This window comes from Monomorium pharaonis, chromosome 10 (genome assembly GCF_013373865.1).
Source record: "Monomorium pharaonis isolate MP-MQ-018 chromosome 10, ASM1337386v2, whole genome shotgun sequence".
Classification (NCBI taxonomy): Eukaryota; Metazoa; Arthropoda; class Insecta; order Hymenoptera; family Formicidae; genus Monomorium; species Monomorium pharaonis.
In genome coordinates this window covers 19064900-19084772 of record NC_050476.1, presented here as the reverse complement: position 1 = coordinate 19084772, position 19873 = coordinate 19064900, and the positions used below count along the sequence as shown (strand labels likewise).

The following is a 19873-nucleotide window of genomic DNA, read 5'->3' as shown; positions in this document are numbered from 1 at the left end:
GGTGAAATCATTAATTTCTATCTTTTGTTTTTGTTGGTTTCGATTTATAATGCAAATAATTAAATGCGAGTTCTGGAAGAAAATGCAATTTTGCTTACATATATTGCGTTTAGAAGTCGTATCAGAGCGCCCTTTCATCCCCGGCTTTTATCGAAATCCCCCAAGTACCCCGCGTAGCAATACCCGTTTCGAGGGGTAGCTCTCGTACAGTAAGTAGAGCAATGTCGAAGCTATGAGGCAGGTTGGTCGAAATAGCCATGAAAACGCTACGATGTTACAGCAATAAATAATGTCGCGCTTGGCAATAACTCGCCTAGAAAATGTTTGTCGCCTGAACGGCCGGGGTATCCCTTGCGCCAGCTTTTAGAAACAGGTGCACGATTTTCCAGCGGTTAACTGGCGATCCTGGAACGTGGCATTGTGCTTTAATAGCGGAAGTTACCCGCGCGCCAAATCGATACTTACCTCCCAATCTCGCATTGGCCGCGGCTACCGTGGTAAACAATCGAGTCGGAAGTGGCGAGAGGGAGGGAACGAGTGGAACTAACGACGCGATGAGACCAACGAAAGCCACGTGAAAGGAGAGGCACTCTCGCCTTTTTCCGCCCTCGCGAGATACCGAGACGATACTTTTCCCTATCCGCCGACCGGCCCTGTCTCCTCTTTTATCTCGAATATTTTTCACTATTTTCCATGCATGCTGAATTGAATATCCGATGCGACACAAATTCTGTATAAAGATACTCGTTTAAGTTTCGGATCAGACTTTTTTATTTCTTAATACTAGAAGAAGAATAGTACATTATATGTAACAAGGCCATTATGTACATACATTACGTAACAAGAATAGTACGTTATGTAACACATAAAGTCGACCTTCTGTGTACGAGTGCCAAAGGCTGTTATGCCCGTGTTACATACCGTACTTTTTGTTACTCCTGCGTCGATGTGTGGTCTCTTGAGTTCTCGCAAATTGACAGGTTAGCCAAGGTTAGTTTCGCAAAAGCGACAAAACGTCGGTCAATTCTGCGAGAGTTACCGTATACGTATCGCGCATGTGAGTGCGGAAATGATCGAACGTGCTGAAAAAGTCGCCTTGGAATATTTTTCGCTACGATTCACGCCATCTACTAGAGGACAAGAATTGTGCAATAATGTTAAAATCCTGAAATCGGCGATTTTATCTACAAAAAAGTGACGCAAAAGGGACCACTTTTAACGCACATATAACAAAAAATATATACTCACGATTATTTGGCTAAATATATATAACATTGTTTTATTTATCTACATATTTATTAACGGAAATGTTTTGTAAGTTAGAGTAAGAATTTAAATCCAAATTACATGCTAAGATATGACTAATTGAAAACGAGGCAAAGAACTCAGAGTAAGAATCCAATTAGACTTATTGCGATTTTATATAAACAGTTTGAATCCTTTTTAGATAAAACATGTTTAAGAAAATACAATAATTATGTTAATATTTCTGATAAATTTTAACTAAATTTAAAATTAAATTAATTTATTTAAAACTTAACATATTAAAAACAAGTATTTTTATAATTTCATAGATTAAAAAGAATACATTTAAACTTACATCCTCTCCTGTTTCTTGAAAAAAAAAAAAATATTGAAAGATCTCGCTCGTCACGATAATTATTTGATCAAAATAAATAAAATAATGTTCTAGAATATCTGAAGTTCGTATTAACACCAAAAGTTGACTTTTTCTAGATGAAAATACCGCTGCATGCAGCGATACGCGATAATGTCATAAATCTGTGATACAACTATAATATATACGAGAAATTTATCCATAATGTTGTACAGCAATGAGAGATCTCTGATATCGAATAAATTCGATACATTGCATTCAATAGTTAACATGAATATCGTACCATGCGATTTTCCATAAGGCCTGATTCCCACGTGTTCCATGGTCTCAATATAAAATTGTTCGCAATAAGCTGTCGCTCGTGCTTCGAATATCGAGATTTAGTTGCACAGCTGTATCCGTGAAGGTGCGATAGAATATAGATATATTCTCGCATTGGCGCATATGCATATTTCATGTACCCCCGCTGACGTGTTACATGCAGCGAGAGTACCTGTATGAGTACATTAAGTGGAAATGGATATAATTACACTGTCACTATTTAACGTTAACTCCAAAGAATATTATTAGATTAATATGTATTAACTAAATTAACATTTTAAACGTTACAAAGTTTAATTAAATTCTAGATTGATTATAGAAAGTAATATTGTATAGTGTTATAAAGAAAGTGTGTGTAAATTATACTAAATTTGTATTTAAAACTTTTTGTTTCTTACGCTTAAAACGTATATCGAACTTGAATATATTAGAGAAAAAAATAAAAGAGAGAAAATTAATCGCGTGCGTACGTTAAAATTTATAATTTTACATTTAATAATTTAATAATTATACTGAACACACTTATACAATAAACTTAAATTTTATAAATTAAACATGTTGAGAAAACATTATGTCGATTATAAAATTTTTTTATTTGGACTTGAATTCTTCTTGTCTTATTTTTATTTATAAAAATAATGTACGCAAATAGAGTATATATCTGAAATAAACTGAAAGCTATATCCGTAAATTTTGTTACACAGCGTTACATTAGGTATATGTATATCTAAATTTGCTTCGGCAAATCACTTTTCGCTATTTTTTTTCGCAGCTTGATCCACAGTGGTTTTCAATTATCCGCCATAGTGCTTGATAGATTTAATCTACTGTATTTTGTTCCATGCGGTTAAACTCACTTGTACATTTGGCAACCGAAGAGAAAATAAGATTGGTAGTTCGATGAGACCATTATTGCGTCTATGTGAAAGAGCCATTGCGCACATGCAGAAAATTGGCGATATCAATGTCTATCAAAATTTTGCTTGAAATGTGAACTCGAGCGAAGAGGACAGGATTAAACGGGACGGCACACTCAACAAATCAAAGCGATTAATGGGATTATACTAATGGGATTATCTCGCTATATATTTTCCAATGAGTTTTTTTTAATTTAATTTATTAAAAGATACTATTTTAAACTATAATATTTAATTGTAGTTTTTTTTATAGCTTTTTCATGTCTCTTTAGTGTAGATTGACGGTGTTTTGAGGATAAGGAAATAAAATACATGATCATGATTCTTGTGCGTAAATTATCGAGTTTTATTATATGTTCGAAGTGATGAATTTTCCACGTCCTCTACTCGAAATCGCACAGTCGAATCTCTCTCTGCTTTGTTCTCACGATCTATTATCTCCTTTTTGCCTTTGATTCTCGATTTTTCGCTCTGACTCTAAATGTTAATCGCAGTCTAATCTTTAAACGACTATTGTCTGTTCAACTTTCTTTGTTATTTGCCGGTGATCGCAGAATAATCTCGAAATAATTATCGTTGCGAATACGGATTTCTTCTCCGCGAAAAATCTATTTTTTAATTCGAAGAAAGACAGACCGAGGCAAGGACAGAGAAAAAAAAGCTTTGCATCGAGACATTTTGTGGCAATATAATAACTACAGCTTTCAAAAGCATGTAACATTCATTCCCGTAATGGAAATAGCATATAATACTGTAAAATGATGAGAATAAAGAGAAAGCAAAATATTGTAAAAAATAATGAAGATATTTTTTCAAAATTGAAATAAGACCACTATATACATATATATCTGTATAATATAATTAAAATCTAAAGAAGATTAACGAACAAGGTCTTACTCAATAATTTCTTATTGTAATTTTATATATATTTCCTAGTTTTCTTCAAACTGTGTGCCACTATGTTTTGGTCTTAAAACACAGTTTTCAAATTGAACCAAAATATCACAATATCATAATATTAAATTGATACTTTTTCTAACATTTTTAATATCTTTTGCAACAAATTCTTTACAGTATTTTGAGAAGAGAAAGCTTATTGGGATTATTATCACATAATAAATGTTTGTTAGCATCAATATTATTAAATTGATCATAAATTTAATATTGATATTACTATTTTAATTCAATTTAAAGAGCGTTTCAAGACCGAAAGTGATGACATGCAGTTTAAAGAAACATAAAATTATAAAAAATATTATTGAGCATTGAGATCCTATGTTTATTGGTTTTCTTTAATTTTTAATTAAAATATTTTTTAATTAAAAAATGAAATGTATTGACAAAAATTGTTTTGTTTATTGGAAAAATTTATCGTATTTAAATGTAATCAGAATCATCAATACCAATAGAAGAATTAGTTTCGTTTATGCAGCGTCATTTTTGAACAGCAATATGTAATTTTCCGCAAATTTTTCGTGTGTAAAATCACGAATTCAATTAACTGTATGTGCGTGCGTGTGTGAGTGCGCGCGCGCGCGCGTGTGTCGTTCCCTATCTCTCCGTCCAGCAAATTTTTCCAACAATGTACTATTGCGAACAACGATGAGATTCGATAATACTTAGACTACCGACGACAAGTGGCCACTCTATCAAGGTGCCTTTTTAATTTTATATTCTCGCGTTCCGGCGTGTTTATTCCATCAAGCATTTCTGATGCCAGATCCATTCACATATACGAGCTTATGGAATAGAAATAACGGGGTTGACATTCAATTATTTTTTAATAAAAGTGAAGCGACCGAATTTTTCGGAAGCACTGCAACATAAAAACGTTTAATCGTCAACCACGAAATTACGAAGGCGATTAAAAATAATATTTTAAAACTTTCTATCATTTAATACAATAAGTTAGTTACTGTTATGTGAAAATTCCTTATTGGTTTTTATCAAATTACTATTGGGGAAAGCATTTTAGGAATACGCTATTTATTGAAATTCGCGTAAATAATATTCGAAAAATAATTCTGATATAGACTACATCTGAAATAAATAACAATAAAGAAAATTTAATAAATATAATAAACTTACACATAAAGTAAAAGCGTTTACATATTACGCCGCAAAAAAAATTAGAAAAAAATGGAAAGAGCGTGGGTAATTTTCATGCAGCCACTCGGTTATGTATTTTTATAGCATCATATATTTATTATCTTGTTGTAATTTCAGTTTAATATTAATAAAACCATAGTAAGTTAAATGTCTACTTGTCAACGTAATAAGTAGCGCAACATGTTTATGATCTACGTAAAGTGTTCGTATCAACAATATGAATTACATGTAAAATAAAAGTTCAGCTTTTGAAATTAAAATTGTCGAACATCACGTATCTTTTTACTGAAAATGAACGCAATGAAACTGCCGTACAGGTAAAGTTTTCAGTTGTACCGCAAAATTGTAATAGTCATTATATTGATCGAAATCTTTAAGCTTTTCGCTTATAACAATTAAAATAACTTTTTCCAAACTCTGCGGGCTTTCGGCGTGTATAACGAAACGTTTCGCGTGTGTCCAGTGTCTTGCGCATTCCTAAAGATGATGAACAGGCAAAGACGTTAATACGGGCGGGCGTGACATCTCCGGGGCGAAAGGGATGTTCTCTCCCGGTCGAGCGCAGCGGTGTGTCGTCTCTCGGCACGGCAACACGGGGAAAGCCCGTTGCGCGCATTCGGGCAACGGGAATAGCAATCTAGGGGCGGCGGGCACTAGATAGTAATTCACTGTCCCGAGGGCAGAGTCAAGAATTTCACCTAGCGCGCGGCTCCTGAATTCCCCTTTGACGCCAGCTTTTGGCCCGGGGCCGTTTAGCTCATTTACCGCCCGACTTGCGCGCGAAAATCTTTTGACGTATCCTTGCCGACGACGCCTCACGGCACTTTTGCCCCGGATTTCCTGCCCCTGCTCTTATTGACTCTTCCGGCGCGTCAAAACGCGCCGGAACTCGCGCCGCGCTATCCCGTTTCATTCTTCGTGGATATGTATACACTCGGCACACATCCCGTATTTTCAGAGGCGGCGGAAAGTAAATCCATAGTTGAAGTGACATTTTTAATATCGGGTAAACAAACTTCGTGAGTTGTAACAAAATGTTCCAAGTATCGGTGAACACGGTGACGTTGTATTTATATTTGTAAAATTTGACGTATTTGACAATTCCTCTGTCTGCAGCGAAAATACGGCGAAAATATTATATCATACTTTTACAACTTTTCAAATGTCAACATTTGATGTCGTAGTAAGTCTCGAATTAAAAATTCTGCGCGAAAGTGCATTTCAAATTGGTCGATGAATATTTTATTATTTTTTCGCGTCTCTGAAGTTTTTATTCGTGAAGAACCTCTCATTTTTGATAATTTTTTAAAGTATGCCCCCGCGTGTTGTAATTGGAGAACACTCTGCAGAATAAACGACCAAAAAATTACCGAAATTTTCTACATGAATAATACGTTTTTTTTTTTAGATTGAAACGATTGAAATATATTAACAATAAAAATATATTATCTTATATTAATTTCAACATGTGTGCTAAAATAAATTATTGATAACAAAAATGTTTAGTAGCTTATATAAAATCAACAAATTGTTATTTTATAATTAATATTTAACTTTCCAATTATTTAATTTATTCATGAAATTTTTAATTCATAAGTCATTTATGGATCTCTATTGTAAAATGATTTTATATATGCTCATATTCTTCTGTTTTTCTACAAATATGTTTGTTAATAAAATCGTTTTATAACATACACGATTATGTAACACGATTATGTACAATTATGCAACTTAATGAGTCTTTGTCAACCACATTTTGAGGAAATCTTGCGTAATGTCTGCGCTTTAATGCAAATTTATAAACGTATTTATTTCTTACAGAAAAATTCTCTTACAAAAATGTTTTTTTATATTCTTGTACTTAAAAATATTTTTGTTGCTGTGCTCTTAATTCTTGCCTAGTTATATTTATAATATATATTCATATAGCATTTATCCTTATTACTTTTTATTTTATTGAAGAGATTCAGTTTACAAATAAAATATTTTCTCAAAGATTTAAGACATAATGTATGATAGAATATTTAATAAATAATTTTTTAAACCTTATATTGATCTTATATTGACGTAAAGTCAGTGAAATGTGTTAAAATATATAAGAATAAAAAATTATTACTTATATATATATATATATATATATATAATGTTTTAAAATAATTAAATAATATTTGACCATGTGTGTGTCTTGCTATTAAAGAATTATATCAGCATTGCGTGCAATGTAACTATCTTTGTGCACATATCGCTATAAAATCATTCATTGAATATTGTTTGCAAAAAATCTGCATAAAAGAATAGTTAAATATTTATTATATACAATTATTTAAAATGTAATCACTGCTTTTAATGGTTGTAATATTTTTTATTTAATTATTAAAAAATTAAATATAAAAACTTAAATATAAATTTAATTAACCATTAATATAAAGGTCTAATTAAACATTTATAAATATGTTAAAGTCGTCACGCTAAAATTGTTATTTATAGTATCATTCTCTGCAGCGAAATTACAATTAAAGTATATTTTGAAAACGTCTTAAGGTTAACTGCATTCTATAAGTCTTGCATAAGAATTCTATCAATATGTATAGAACCTGTTCTATTTTTCGTAGCATTAACGCTACTAAATATATTATAATACTATCGCACGTTATCGACAACTGGCTATTGGCTTATGACTATGGTAATTTGTTATTGATGTATGCTAATGAACCTATTGAAATGTATTCATTAATACAAAGTTATAAATATATAATTTTCACGAATGTGTGCATATATTCCTTAGCTAAATAATTGTATGAGTATCTTAAAAATAAAATTTTTGTTAAATAATGTATATTAAATTTAAAATTTAGTATTATAAAAGTTTAATTCATGATGGCATTTTTGCTCCTCGCTTTAATCCATGGTATTGAATAATATCGATCTATTTCTTATAAAAAATATTCAAGAATATCATTATTTTATAAATATTATTTGTACGTTTCCAATTTTCTTTGTAAATAATTTTAAAATTGCAAATATATTAACGTAAAATTTTTTAACAAAGAATAATATTATTTAACTCTCTAAAATTTGCTTCTTAAAATAAACTTTATTTTTTATTTTCTTATTTTTTATATAAAATTTTAAATATTTAAGGATTAAAATATATATTAAATTTTATTATTGTAATTGAAAAAAGCATTTGAGATTAATAATAATCAATTTTGTATAAGCATTTGGATACAGATATCCGGTTACTAATTGTAAGACGTTTACTTTATAATTTAAAAATAATATATTCTCGACATTTTTTTCTTTATTTCAGAAAATTAATAAAAAGGACTTATATTATTTGTTAACGATAATTATAGGAAACGTAATAAGAATTAAATTTAAAAAATTTACTAATAAAACGTTTCTTATTTTACTTATGATTTCAATTTTTCTCATTGCAACTTGAAGCGTTTCTATGAGAAATTGATTTTTTATAATTACATGATAAGTATTAACTGGTAAATACAATGTAAAATTAAACTTTATAAATGACAAAATATGTAAAAACAATTTATATTCAAGTTTTTTACTATAATTGTTACGACAAAAAGAAATGATACGCAATATAATTTTATATAAAAGATTTAGCAAAAATTATAAAGTTGAGCACTAATAATCTATGTAATTTTATATATGATTTTCATATTATAATTTGGATTTAGCCTGTTAATTTAAATTCCTAAATTCCTAAAGTTGTTTGAGGCAAGATTTGAGATTTTTGTTTCGTAAAGACAATTTGTTTTCGGGTTTATTTGAAAAAATCCCTGGAAAGATGAGCTCTTTTTTTTTTTTCTTTTAGACTTGCAACTCTCTGCCACCGAGAAGATATTGCGTGCGTGGTAACGGGAGCGTAAAAGCGACTGCAATTTATGCTAGCGGAGGGCGAAACTCTGTTTACAGCTCTCGCGCTCTGCAAAACAGCCACCGCCGCTCTCTCGCGCGCTCTTGAAAGTACGCCGGGGTAAATTGGGGACTGCGCTTAATTCCACGCCGCGACACGTAAAAAGCGGCCGTTAAGCTGCCTGTCGCACACCACCGAAACAATAGCGCGGCGGCTAATAATAAGGAGGCTGGCTCTCGACGATGAGAGGTTACGCCGTGCGCGGACGGCGCGCGTGCGATAAATCGCCCAATGTTTATAGGGCCGTCAAAGTTGCGTTACGCCTCGACGTTCCCCTGCACTAACTGGGATCGTACCTGCGTCATACCGTTTGCTGCACCGTCGAAGTAATAATTCAGCGACACCATTATTGGCGCGCTATCATAAATTCGAATTACCCCGCACTGGAACACATTAATAATTTTATGCGTAAAGCGCGTCGCGTCGCCTTATTGAGACCAGTACCTTATATCTTTGTGGGATTAAACGTCGTCTTTCTTCGATCATTTAGGCAAAATAGGCAAAATAAGCCTTTTAAAACGTGTAGCAGCTAAAGATTCTTTAATAAGAGTTCTTCACGACGTTCTTGATTTTAGTATTATTTTTCAGCAAACTATTTAGTATAATACGGCTAATTTAGATTCCAGGTAGATTGACAGATTAACAGATTGACTGAGAGTGTATTAACGTAGAAAATATTTTTTCTGTAGTCAGATTCAAGAATCCTGTTTATTTAACGCAGTATAATTTAGAAATAATTAAAACTCATTTTTATTTCCTTATTATTATATGTATACGCGCGCGCAGAAAAAACGTTTTTTTTTTTTTTGCTAAAGTTTAAAATTTTAACTGTATGTATACAAATCTGAAAATAATTCTGTTAGACCATTAAAATAATTATAAAAATTTTCGAGCAATCAAGCATGATGAACAATATACTGCAAACAGTTTTAACACTCTAGTACACTAAAAACAAATTTTACTACATTAAAATAAATATTTTTTCAAATAGTAGCAAGCAAAAGTTTTGTAAAAAATAAATATTATCTTATTTGAAATAAATATTTTTTTTGTACAAAACTTCTGCTTGGTACTATTTAAAAAAATATTTATTTCAATCTAGTAAATTTTTTTTTTTTAGTGTAATCAGTTTGAATGATCAACATAATTATTTTGATAGTTTAATGAAATTATTTTAAAATTGAGCTAAATTTTTAGATAATTAGCTAAATTTTAAGTTTTTTTTTCATGTATCACACAAAGCAATCATGAAAAGAATAGTAGATTTACTTTTTAATTTGATTTTTTAGAAAGAGTTAATTGTTAATTTATTTTTACATTAAATTTTTTTTATAAAATAAAAAAACGTTAAAAATCATATACTTTATATAAAAAATATAATAACTCCATTAACTTTTCAAATGTTTTGATATACAATTCCTTTTTTATAGATACATGAAATTAAAAAATAAATAAAATAATAATGTATAACTACATAAATATTTAATAATGTTTTAATGAATAAGCAAGGATTTATCTTAAAAATAATATATTAAACATTAAAAACTGAAATCCTAATATCAAGTACAAAAAATGAACAAAGAGGGACAGCTGTGATATCATGCAATCTTCTCGGTATGCAAATTCTAACTTGTTTCTATGTCCTAAATTACCACTGGGATAGCGCAACATTATTATCCTTATGGAAACAACAACAAAGTCACAGTGATCTATTGTTGCAAAACGGGTGTAATGGTTTACGTGTTGCAAGTGTGCCAACGTTACATCTTACCCAAACTATGTTTCGACCGTTAACACAGCTATGTATGCAGTCGCCATAAATTAATGGTCTCAAGACAGCATGCAACAGATACATGTACAAGTGCGACGTAAATGAAATACGTGTTTAGCCGAGATAACACAATTAATATGTAAGCCACCTTAAACAATCAAACCATTTCTATTTACTAGTATTTCCAAATGTCGTGCATGATCTTGTATATAACGGCCATCTACGGCCATCAAAGGATAGAATTGTATTTCTAATAAAATATGCAAAAGAATCTTGCTCTTATAAAATTTAAATTTGTATTTATAAGAATTATTGAAAAAAAATATTTTATCTGTTGTAAATAAGAAGAATTAAGAATTTTCTTTATACTAAAAAAAACTTAAAATGTGTTAAAAATAATGCAACAAACGTTTACCCGACCTTCATCCGACTTTGCAATGTCTATGAGATTGATTGCACAAGCGCGATTATAAAAGATAATGTTTGGAGTAAAATATTAAAAAAAAAATGTTTCTCTCCCAAGAAACACTGAAAGGCAAAATTTATAGTATACATAAAAGACAAAATTTATAGTATATATAAAAACGCCGAATGATTTTGACATTAAGAAAAAAACATCGAAATATCAGCAAGCAAAAAAGTTGCTTGTGATGTATTTTCCAATAATTATTAGTTAAAAAAATTAATAGTGATGACAAAATTCATTTCTGTTGAATTGAATGGACATTTCTGTAAAATATATTTCTTTTTTTTTTTTTGTATTAATTGTTTATTTGCTAGGAATAAAATTTTATTTTACCCTATTTAAATATTTATGACATAAATTTACGTTCCACAAGTAAATTTCTAAGTATCTTTTTTTTAGCGTAGTTTTCATTTTTGTATGGCACTTTTTTGTGCTTCTGTCGAACAATATACGAAAGGTCTCGCTACTTTATCTCTCAGATATATATATATCCAATAGTTATGCAATTCTTGTATCGAGCTGGAGGAGGGTGGAAGAAAAGAAGGCGCTGGCATGGGAAGCAGGTTATATAAATTGCAGGTGCGATGGTTGCCGCAACGCAACAAGTACAAAGAAAACTCACGATGGCACGTGTGCCTGCGCTGCGCCCCGGTGACGATCGACGACGGTAAGATGGAAAAAGGGAAGAAAGGGGTGGCGAACACAAGGGGATGTAGCTCTCTCTCTCTCTCTCTCTTTCTACGGCACGTGACTGGGAGCCGTCGACGACGATGGGGGGCTAGATTTATAGTTCCCTTAGGCATACTGCATCTCTCTCGTCTAGCCGCAAACCTTGCAGTTTATGTGACGCCGACGTCGGATTGACATGCCCCCGCGTGTGCATGCATGCTTTTTATCAATTATCCCCGACTCCGACTCCACTAGACATTGTTACCGCGTGATTTTTGGAAAATTTCTACGCGGCTGTATTGCTCGAAATGAAATTTGCTCGCGGGATTTGCGGGCGGTGCTCGCGAGGAATGTGAAGTGAAAATTGTAGCTAACGGTCGCCGGTCCCGTATTCCTCTTTTATTTCGGTTTCTGATAATCACAAAGAAGAAAGATCAGTTAAGTCAAAAACGCATAAAAATAATTTTTTTTAATTATTTATTTTATAAGCGACAACGAAGTTAAATTACTTTGCAAATTGTAAAATAAGTTATGAAAACAAAAATTAAATATCTGTCGAAAATAACATTCTCTGGATCATAAGGTTAAGGAAAACTTTCACATTCCAGAAATAATTCATTAAACTCAAACTGTTTAATGCACGTTAATTAAAAGGTTGATTTTGCTCATTTTCGATGCTCTAAAAAAAAGAATTAAAAGAATGAAAAGATCCTCTAAAGAAAAAAAAAGGTTCATGAATTTTGAAACAGATCTCCAATAAGAAGCTTAAAATTTCATTTTTATAGAATGTGAATGCTTTGACAATTACTTTTATAATTTACCCTGCCTTCATCAAATTTATTATTGTAACTTTAATCTATGCTTTATTAAGGTTTCAATCAAATATCTTTTTCACGTAGAAAAGACAGCGAAGACGGATGATCGCGGATAAATAATTAACGGCTTATCATTGCGAAAGTTCTCTGATAATCAAAAGATATTAAAGGAGGCAGATATTCTTTCTACCCAACAATAATTTTTTTTTCATTGACTACTTATATTCAACTTAACTTAAAAAAAATATTTCTAAAGAACAATACTCGATCTCTGTCATGTTCTTTAGTAATTAAAGTCCAAACTCATATTATACATTTATTCGCATATAAAACCATTTGTAGACGAAAGGGAGAATTCTCTCAATCTTTTTTTCACAAAAGAGAAAAATATTCACCCCACACAGTCTCCGTGGCAGGTATCAGTTGGCGCATTGTGCGGATATTCCAATATCCCCCATAGATCTTCCGGAGCTAACGAGGTCGCCCAGGTCATCCGCGCTCGCTCTGGGGGCGTCGATATCGAATTCCACGTGCCGCGGATCTCATTTGGTAAGGATGATGAAGGTAGACCGCTAACTTTGCATCGCTTCAACGTGGAACGATATTGCCAGCGACTCGGGGTCGTTTGAATATAAAGTATACGTGACGAGATGATGTGATGTCTTTCTTCGAAACGAGCTTTGCACATTGTATCCCGCGTATCCTATTATTACTCTTTGCGTTGGAGAGCGAATTAAGAATAACAGAGATGCCTCTTATAGATCTTATGTTTTTCGTATCTAATTTGTTTTTCTTTTAATTGTCTCTGTATTGTTTAGATTTTTTGTAATTATGATAGAGCTTTTTTGTTTTTTGTCTGTTGATTAGCTTTTTTCTTGTGCTGATGAAGACAGTACAGTCTAATGTTTAGTCTTCTCAATTATTCAAGAATAAATCGTACATTTTAATTTATTGGTGGCATTCTTGTTTGCTCATTTCATTAGTCTTTTTATGAAATTATTTATTAGTAAAAAATTATATTAATTAATCAATAGTCAATACACACACACACACACACACACGCGCGCGCGCGCGCAAATCAAGCTTGAATAATTTAAACGACACAAAATGTTTTTCACACGTCTTACTTAGATAATATTATAATTAATTAAGGATTTAATTACCACAGCATATAAATAAATTTCTAGTTTATCTACATAAAATTTGAAACACAAGTTTATGGAAAATTTATAACTAAATTTTTAAAATAATTTGTTTAAAAATCTTCACAAAATCTGTGAATGTAAAATATTATCAATCTAAAAATGTCTTACTTACAAATAGCTATATGAAAAAGTCAATAATTTATCAAGAGAGTATTTAAAAAATATATAAATGTAGTTAATAATACAAAATTACAAACAATTTTTATTAACAATGCATTATGATTATTGTGGCGCCATCTCTTGAGAAAGGAACGTTCTATACTTAACAAAACGTATGATAAAACAAAGAAGTTGCAAAAGACATTTTTCTTTCTCTTATTATAGCTTTACAATTTATAAAATGCAGAACACAGTTTTGTTGTTTGATTATTGTACTTTGCTTCATTAATTTTTGTTTGTATTTCCACATAGCTTTTCTTCTTCGACAATTTTATGCGGAGTAAAATTAAGTTGCTGAGATCCGATATTTGCGCCAAATACAGAAAAGTTTAGACATTTTTCAGAAAGTTTCAACAATTTTTTCTCGTTCAAAGACAACTTCAGCTCCGATATTGAGCTTCGTTAGAGAGTGTTTCTGTGATTTACATTCTCTTTTTCTCGTGCGTTCCGCACATCCATCTAACTGAATACGGATATTGTCGAGCGAATAATGGCCACTAGAATTTATTCAATGATTTAACTCACTCCAGCACTCAGATCGTGTGAAGTTTGAATGCTTCAAATCCACGATCAATATGAAAATTTAAACCTTTGCTCGTGCTCATAATGATATAGGTTAGAATATTGAGAGAAACATCAGCTCAGCACAACTATTCGTGGGAATCATTATTTCAACACTGGGCAAAAGAATTTTTAATGCGGTGAATGTCTAATTAAAAGAAAAGAGAATCTTTTCTTAATAAAAAGAATTCAAGAAAGTAATAAAAAAAGTTTTTATTTATATTTTATTTTAATTCTATGCCGTATCTTTTGGTCGGAACTGTTGGAAATAGTATTTGAAAGATCAAGTTTCTTTCAAAAGATAATATCGAGAACTTACATATATGTACCAAAATAATATTGTACGTTTTGTATAGAGGAGAAGGTGGTAATATGGCCAGTGCGGATAATAGCCACCCATATTATTTCCGTTATTAGCTGACGAAGTTTAGTAATTATTTATATCATTTGTTTAGTAGCCTACTGTTATATAACAATGCTAATATGACAAAACACAACAGTCAACATTTGTTGTAAGACATTTTTACTTTTAAGAATTTTGAAAATGTTTTAAGGTACATTTTAACATTTAATTACACATACTTCCTCATTCTTTTTAAACTTAACCGCATTATCACCCAAATGTATGTACACTTGAGTACTTGCTTATTATTTAACTCTTTATTCAGTTGTATATATTTTGAGTTATATAAAATTAAACGATGATATAGGATGTTGTCAATATGGCCATCTAAGTGTCACTTTCGAGATCTCCATATCGACAAAATTCCTCGATAAATCGATTAAAGGCTTAATTTAAGGCTGATAATTTTTTGAAATCCTTTATATGAATAAGATTCTTTAGATTTAAAATTATTTTTATTTAACTTCCATTAAATGTGAATAAAAATCACCTGTTTCAATATAACAACTTATTTTAAGTATATAAATATACATGTTTCTAAATACTGTGACCTTTTTAAACAAAACCAATTTTTTTACATTTATTTTTGTGGTGGCCATATTACCCTTCCTATTTCTCTTCAGTCCATTATGTAGCATCGTTACAATTTTATAAATAATATATAATATAATAAATATTTTATAACTGTAAAATGAAAATCTAATGAGCAGCATTTTGACGAATATAATCGTAAAATTTCAACTCAAAACATTGATTATTAACAAAGTTATTAAATAAAATATAAATGGGTGGCCATATTACCACCTTTTCCTCTATTAAATATTAATATAAAATGTAAATTATATAAAAAAAATGATTAAAAATTGTTGATAAAGTGATTTAACGTTTGTTTTAATGTCTAATTGAAAAATACGGCTTATAAATTTATTGATTTGTTATTTAAACGTTGCTTAATATAATTATAAATATTGCGCAATTATTTTGTTAGGTTGACTGACTAGTATATTTTTATAAAGCACTTTTGAAATTATACCTTTTTCCATTTTGTCGCAAAGAAATAATTTCTGATCTTTTTTTCAATAAAAGAAGGTACGCGACAAATTCTTAAATTTCTTACCTCGAGTCTTAGAATTTAATGCAAATTTGCATCTCGTTTATAAAACAGGCGACATCTGGTATACTTTACTTGATGGGTATTTTGACATCTGGTATAATACTTTGCTTGATGGATTTTGTTAAGCAATTTGTGTCCGTGGCAAACGATCTTGTGTTGTCTAAAAAAGATGACATTATATTCTCATTTTTGCTAACGTACTAGTGATGAATGATGAGATAGATCATTTTTTTAGAAAAATAGGAAAAGAGATTCGAGACCTTTACCAAGTTACCCAGAAGCAAATTATTTATCTGTTTATGAAGAGTAACTAACACTTTTTGATTCCGAAAAATAGCTTATTTGTTATTGTTCTTATCATATCATACATAATATAATGCGTAGCTGTATCATAAAACTTTAATAACTGGACACGTTACTCATGCGGCATCATGCAAATGAGTTATGAACCTTTGCTGTCATAATATTTGCACAGGTGCGCTCTCTCTCTCTCTCTCTCTCTCTCTCTCTCTCTCTCTCTCTCTCTCTCTTCCTCTCTCTCCTCCGTAACAGACTTCAAATCAACCAAATATAAATAATGAATGAGAAGATTATAATATACTAAAAAATGGAATTAATTTTATTTTAAATGCCCGGGCTGCTATAAAAGTCACTAAGTGAAAAGCATAAAACAAACAGAAAACTTCAAGTATGATTTCTTGCTGTCAATAATAGATATATAATAAATATAATATTCTGTCTATAATTTAAATCTTTATTTAAATATACAGATACGTATCTTACGCAAGAGATATTTTTCGACCCCTCGATGTATTTATAATGTAACTGCGAAAGAACTATGGGAGATTACATTTATTGTTAATAAGCAACGTGTAACGTAAATGCTTTTATTAATAAAATTAAAATTACGAGGTGTAATATACGTAAGTTCACTTACGATATATCGTAAAGTGAAAAACAAAGCAAATGTTTTCAATAGTTGGCTCTATTTTTCTCGTGTTCCTCCTCTCTTTGCATTTCTTATTTGAGAAGAGAAACGTGTGGGATGTTGTAACGCGTAGTAAACGGTGTCGCGATAAACGGGCACATTATCGCGCGATGCTAATGCGGAGGAAACCCACATCGTGGATATGAATACACGTCATTTATCTTCTTAATGAAATATGCGCGGTGACGGATCCTACCGAACGGTATGAGATTCGACGCGTTTAATGAGGTTTCCAAATCGCCCGCGATGTTTTAATCGCCTCATAACGTGTGAACGTGGCTAATCTTTTGATACCGCGCTTTAATCAGCCGCACGCAAATAAGCTCTTAAGCAGATTTCAAACGGCATCATGTGGTCCCCCATTATATAAACTGTAATGAAGCAGCCAAGGGGGAAAATTTTCGTACTGCGAGAGAATAAATCTTGAATGATTTTCGTGACCTATTTATTTTAGTTTTTTTTTTTTTACGTAAACACACATTTTCTCTTTTCTTAAAATGTCTTGGACTTTGATTGAAAAAGCACTATAATTGCGTAGAAGTTAAGTGACATCGAGATTAATTGCCTTTAAAATAACTTGTTTAAGAGAAACTCTCACCTTTACGAGTTACGCGTGATAAATCACGGTATTATATGTCCGTGGAATAATCAACAAAGAATTGCAGAAGAAAGCACGAAAGAGTAAGCAGGAAAGCAGAAAAGAGGATTACCGGAAATAATTAAATCGTACTTTAGCAGGGAAATGTTTTAGATCCGCAATTCTCGCGATAACGCGAGGCGTAATTTCGCGCTGTAAATGTCGATTACTCCAAGTCGAGCACCCCAGGAGTCAAAAGTGCGAGATCAAATGGCAGACCGTTGTAATCACTTATATCTAATATAAAACGTGTCACATGCACCGATCAAGATCATCGCTCCTTTCTGAACCTGGACGTTATGTATATAATTTTATTTCCATAGCTCGGTCATGTTTCCAGTTAATATAAGATTTATAGTCATTTGCTTTACGCAAGAAGTGACTCACATATATATTATTAAATATCGCAAGCGAACGGCTGAAGAAGAAAGCAAAAGGCAAACGAAGAAAGAAATAGAAAAATATTACACAATAATTAAACAATGTTTAAGAATATAATTTAGATTACGTTTTACGCGATGATTACGACGACTTGTCGCAATTATGTCTCGACGCTCTCCGTAAAGGACAACAAGAAGAATATCCCAGATAGCACAAAATATTTATAAGGAAAAATATTTATGAGTTTGTCAGGTATAAAAAAAATTATGATAAACATTTATGAAAATATTTAAAAGAAATATTTATACCCTTATTATCAAAGAATATAAAAGATATTTCAAGTTCATATACCATAAATATTTTTCAGTACATTAAAAAAATATATTCTATATATTGTTGATAATAATTTTTATCATTTCTAAATGGTTTATGAAAATAATTATATAATCTTTAAAAAATACTTTTTGAAAATAAATTTGTAAAATATTTATAAATATTTATAATAATATTTTGTGCTATCTGGGATTTGATGAAACGATTATGTCATCATCAGTCTCGGCTCGCAAACAAGTAAAATTGGAAACCACGAGCGATTACTTGGGTTCGTGGGGGTACCTAAGAATTGTTCACGCTGCAAAAAGCGAAAACGTTAGAAGAGAAGAGGAGGCAATCTTACCGTCTCTTCCCAGCCGGCTTCTCTCGCTCGCCTACGTGCGCTCGACGCGCTAATCGTCGCGGCGCCGTTTCTGCCGTGGCGGTGGTGGTGGATCAGCGGATAGTAATCCTCCGTGTCGCTGTTCTCGCTACTGACATTTCCATCAGCGGTCTTCTCGTCCGCCAACCGCATCGTGTACTGATGCGCGTAATGTCTGACCGCCATTCTTCGCGTAGAGTCACTCGCGGTAACATTCACTGATACATTCGATCGCTCACGGTCCCCACGTGCCGCTCAACTGGCGTTTGCATCGCGAGAAGTGGCACCGTTATGAAGCGACGTCGAAGCGTCGCGATGCTTCCGCGAACGCCGATCAAACGTTATCACAGATGGTGGATATATGTATAGACGACGCGAGATATGTATAAATCTGCGCGAATCTAAATAACGCGCGGAAAGGATATTAAATAATCAGAAACATATTTCACACACTTTCAATTTAATCAATATCTTCTGGGATGTTTTAGTGGTAATTAATGAAAATTGCATATTTATACAATTATTTATGTTCAGTGTGTTTTGTAGAGTCAAACTAGATTTTTTGTTATATAAAACAAAAGATTTTTATGTTAAAAACTTTCCCGCGACTTAATAGCTTTTGCCGGGGGCACTAAATTTTTTTGTTTTTATGTAACAAAAAATTTAATTGCTTTTGCGAATATTTATTTATTTAACTAAAAATATTTATTTATTTCACTAAATGGTTTTACTCGATACAGTTTAATCAAAGTACAACAAAACGTTTTTCCCAATGTAACAACTAACAATGTAAAGATCCGGAATGATAATAAATTTGTTAATGCTAATAATAATGAGATAATATCAAATTAATGTTGAATATATTTATACGCTTGTTGTTTTTAATTAACAAATTTTACATGGTGCTAGATTGTTATCTGAAAGACCATTGTTTCCGAAATAATTTATCTATTTATTAGACATAATTAAAAATTACCTTATTATTTAACACGTTTATTTAGAGCAGCATTATTTGTAATTTCGACATTGACGTTATCTTTTACGCAATTTCTTTGCACGTTGACGAGTGAATAGAATAACCTGTCAAATGAGATTCTAATAGACT

General features: G+C 31.4%; 1 protein-coding gene across 2 annotated transcripts in view; it reads right to left on the bottom strand.

Annotated features, from left to right (window-relative positions):
* Positions 1-19161, bottom strand: part of LOC105835192 (venom dipeptidyl peptidase 4) — a 401395-nt gene extending 382234 nt beyond the window's left edge. The window contains exon 1 of one of the 2 annotated variants that reach the window (XM_036292846.1): positions 18751-19161. In XM_036292846.1, the coding sequence (XP_036148739.1) occupies positions 18751-18954 (204 nt within the window). In that variant the 5' untranslated portion in view covers positions 18955-19161. The remainder of the gene's footprint in view (positions 1-18750) is intronic. The other variant, XM_036292835.1, reaches the window with a different exon arrangement.
* Positions 19162-19873: the final 712 nt, after the last annotated feature.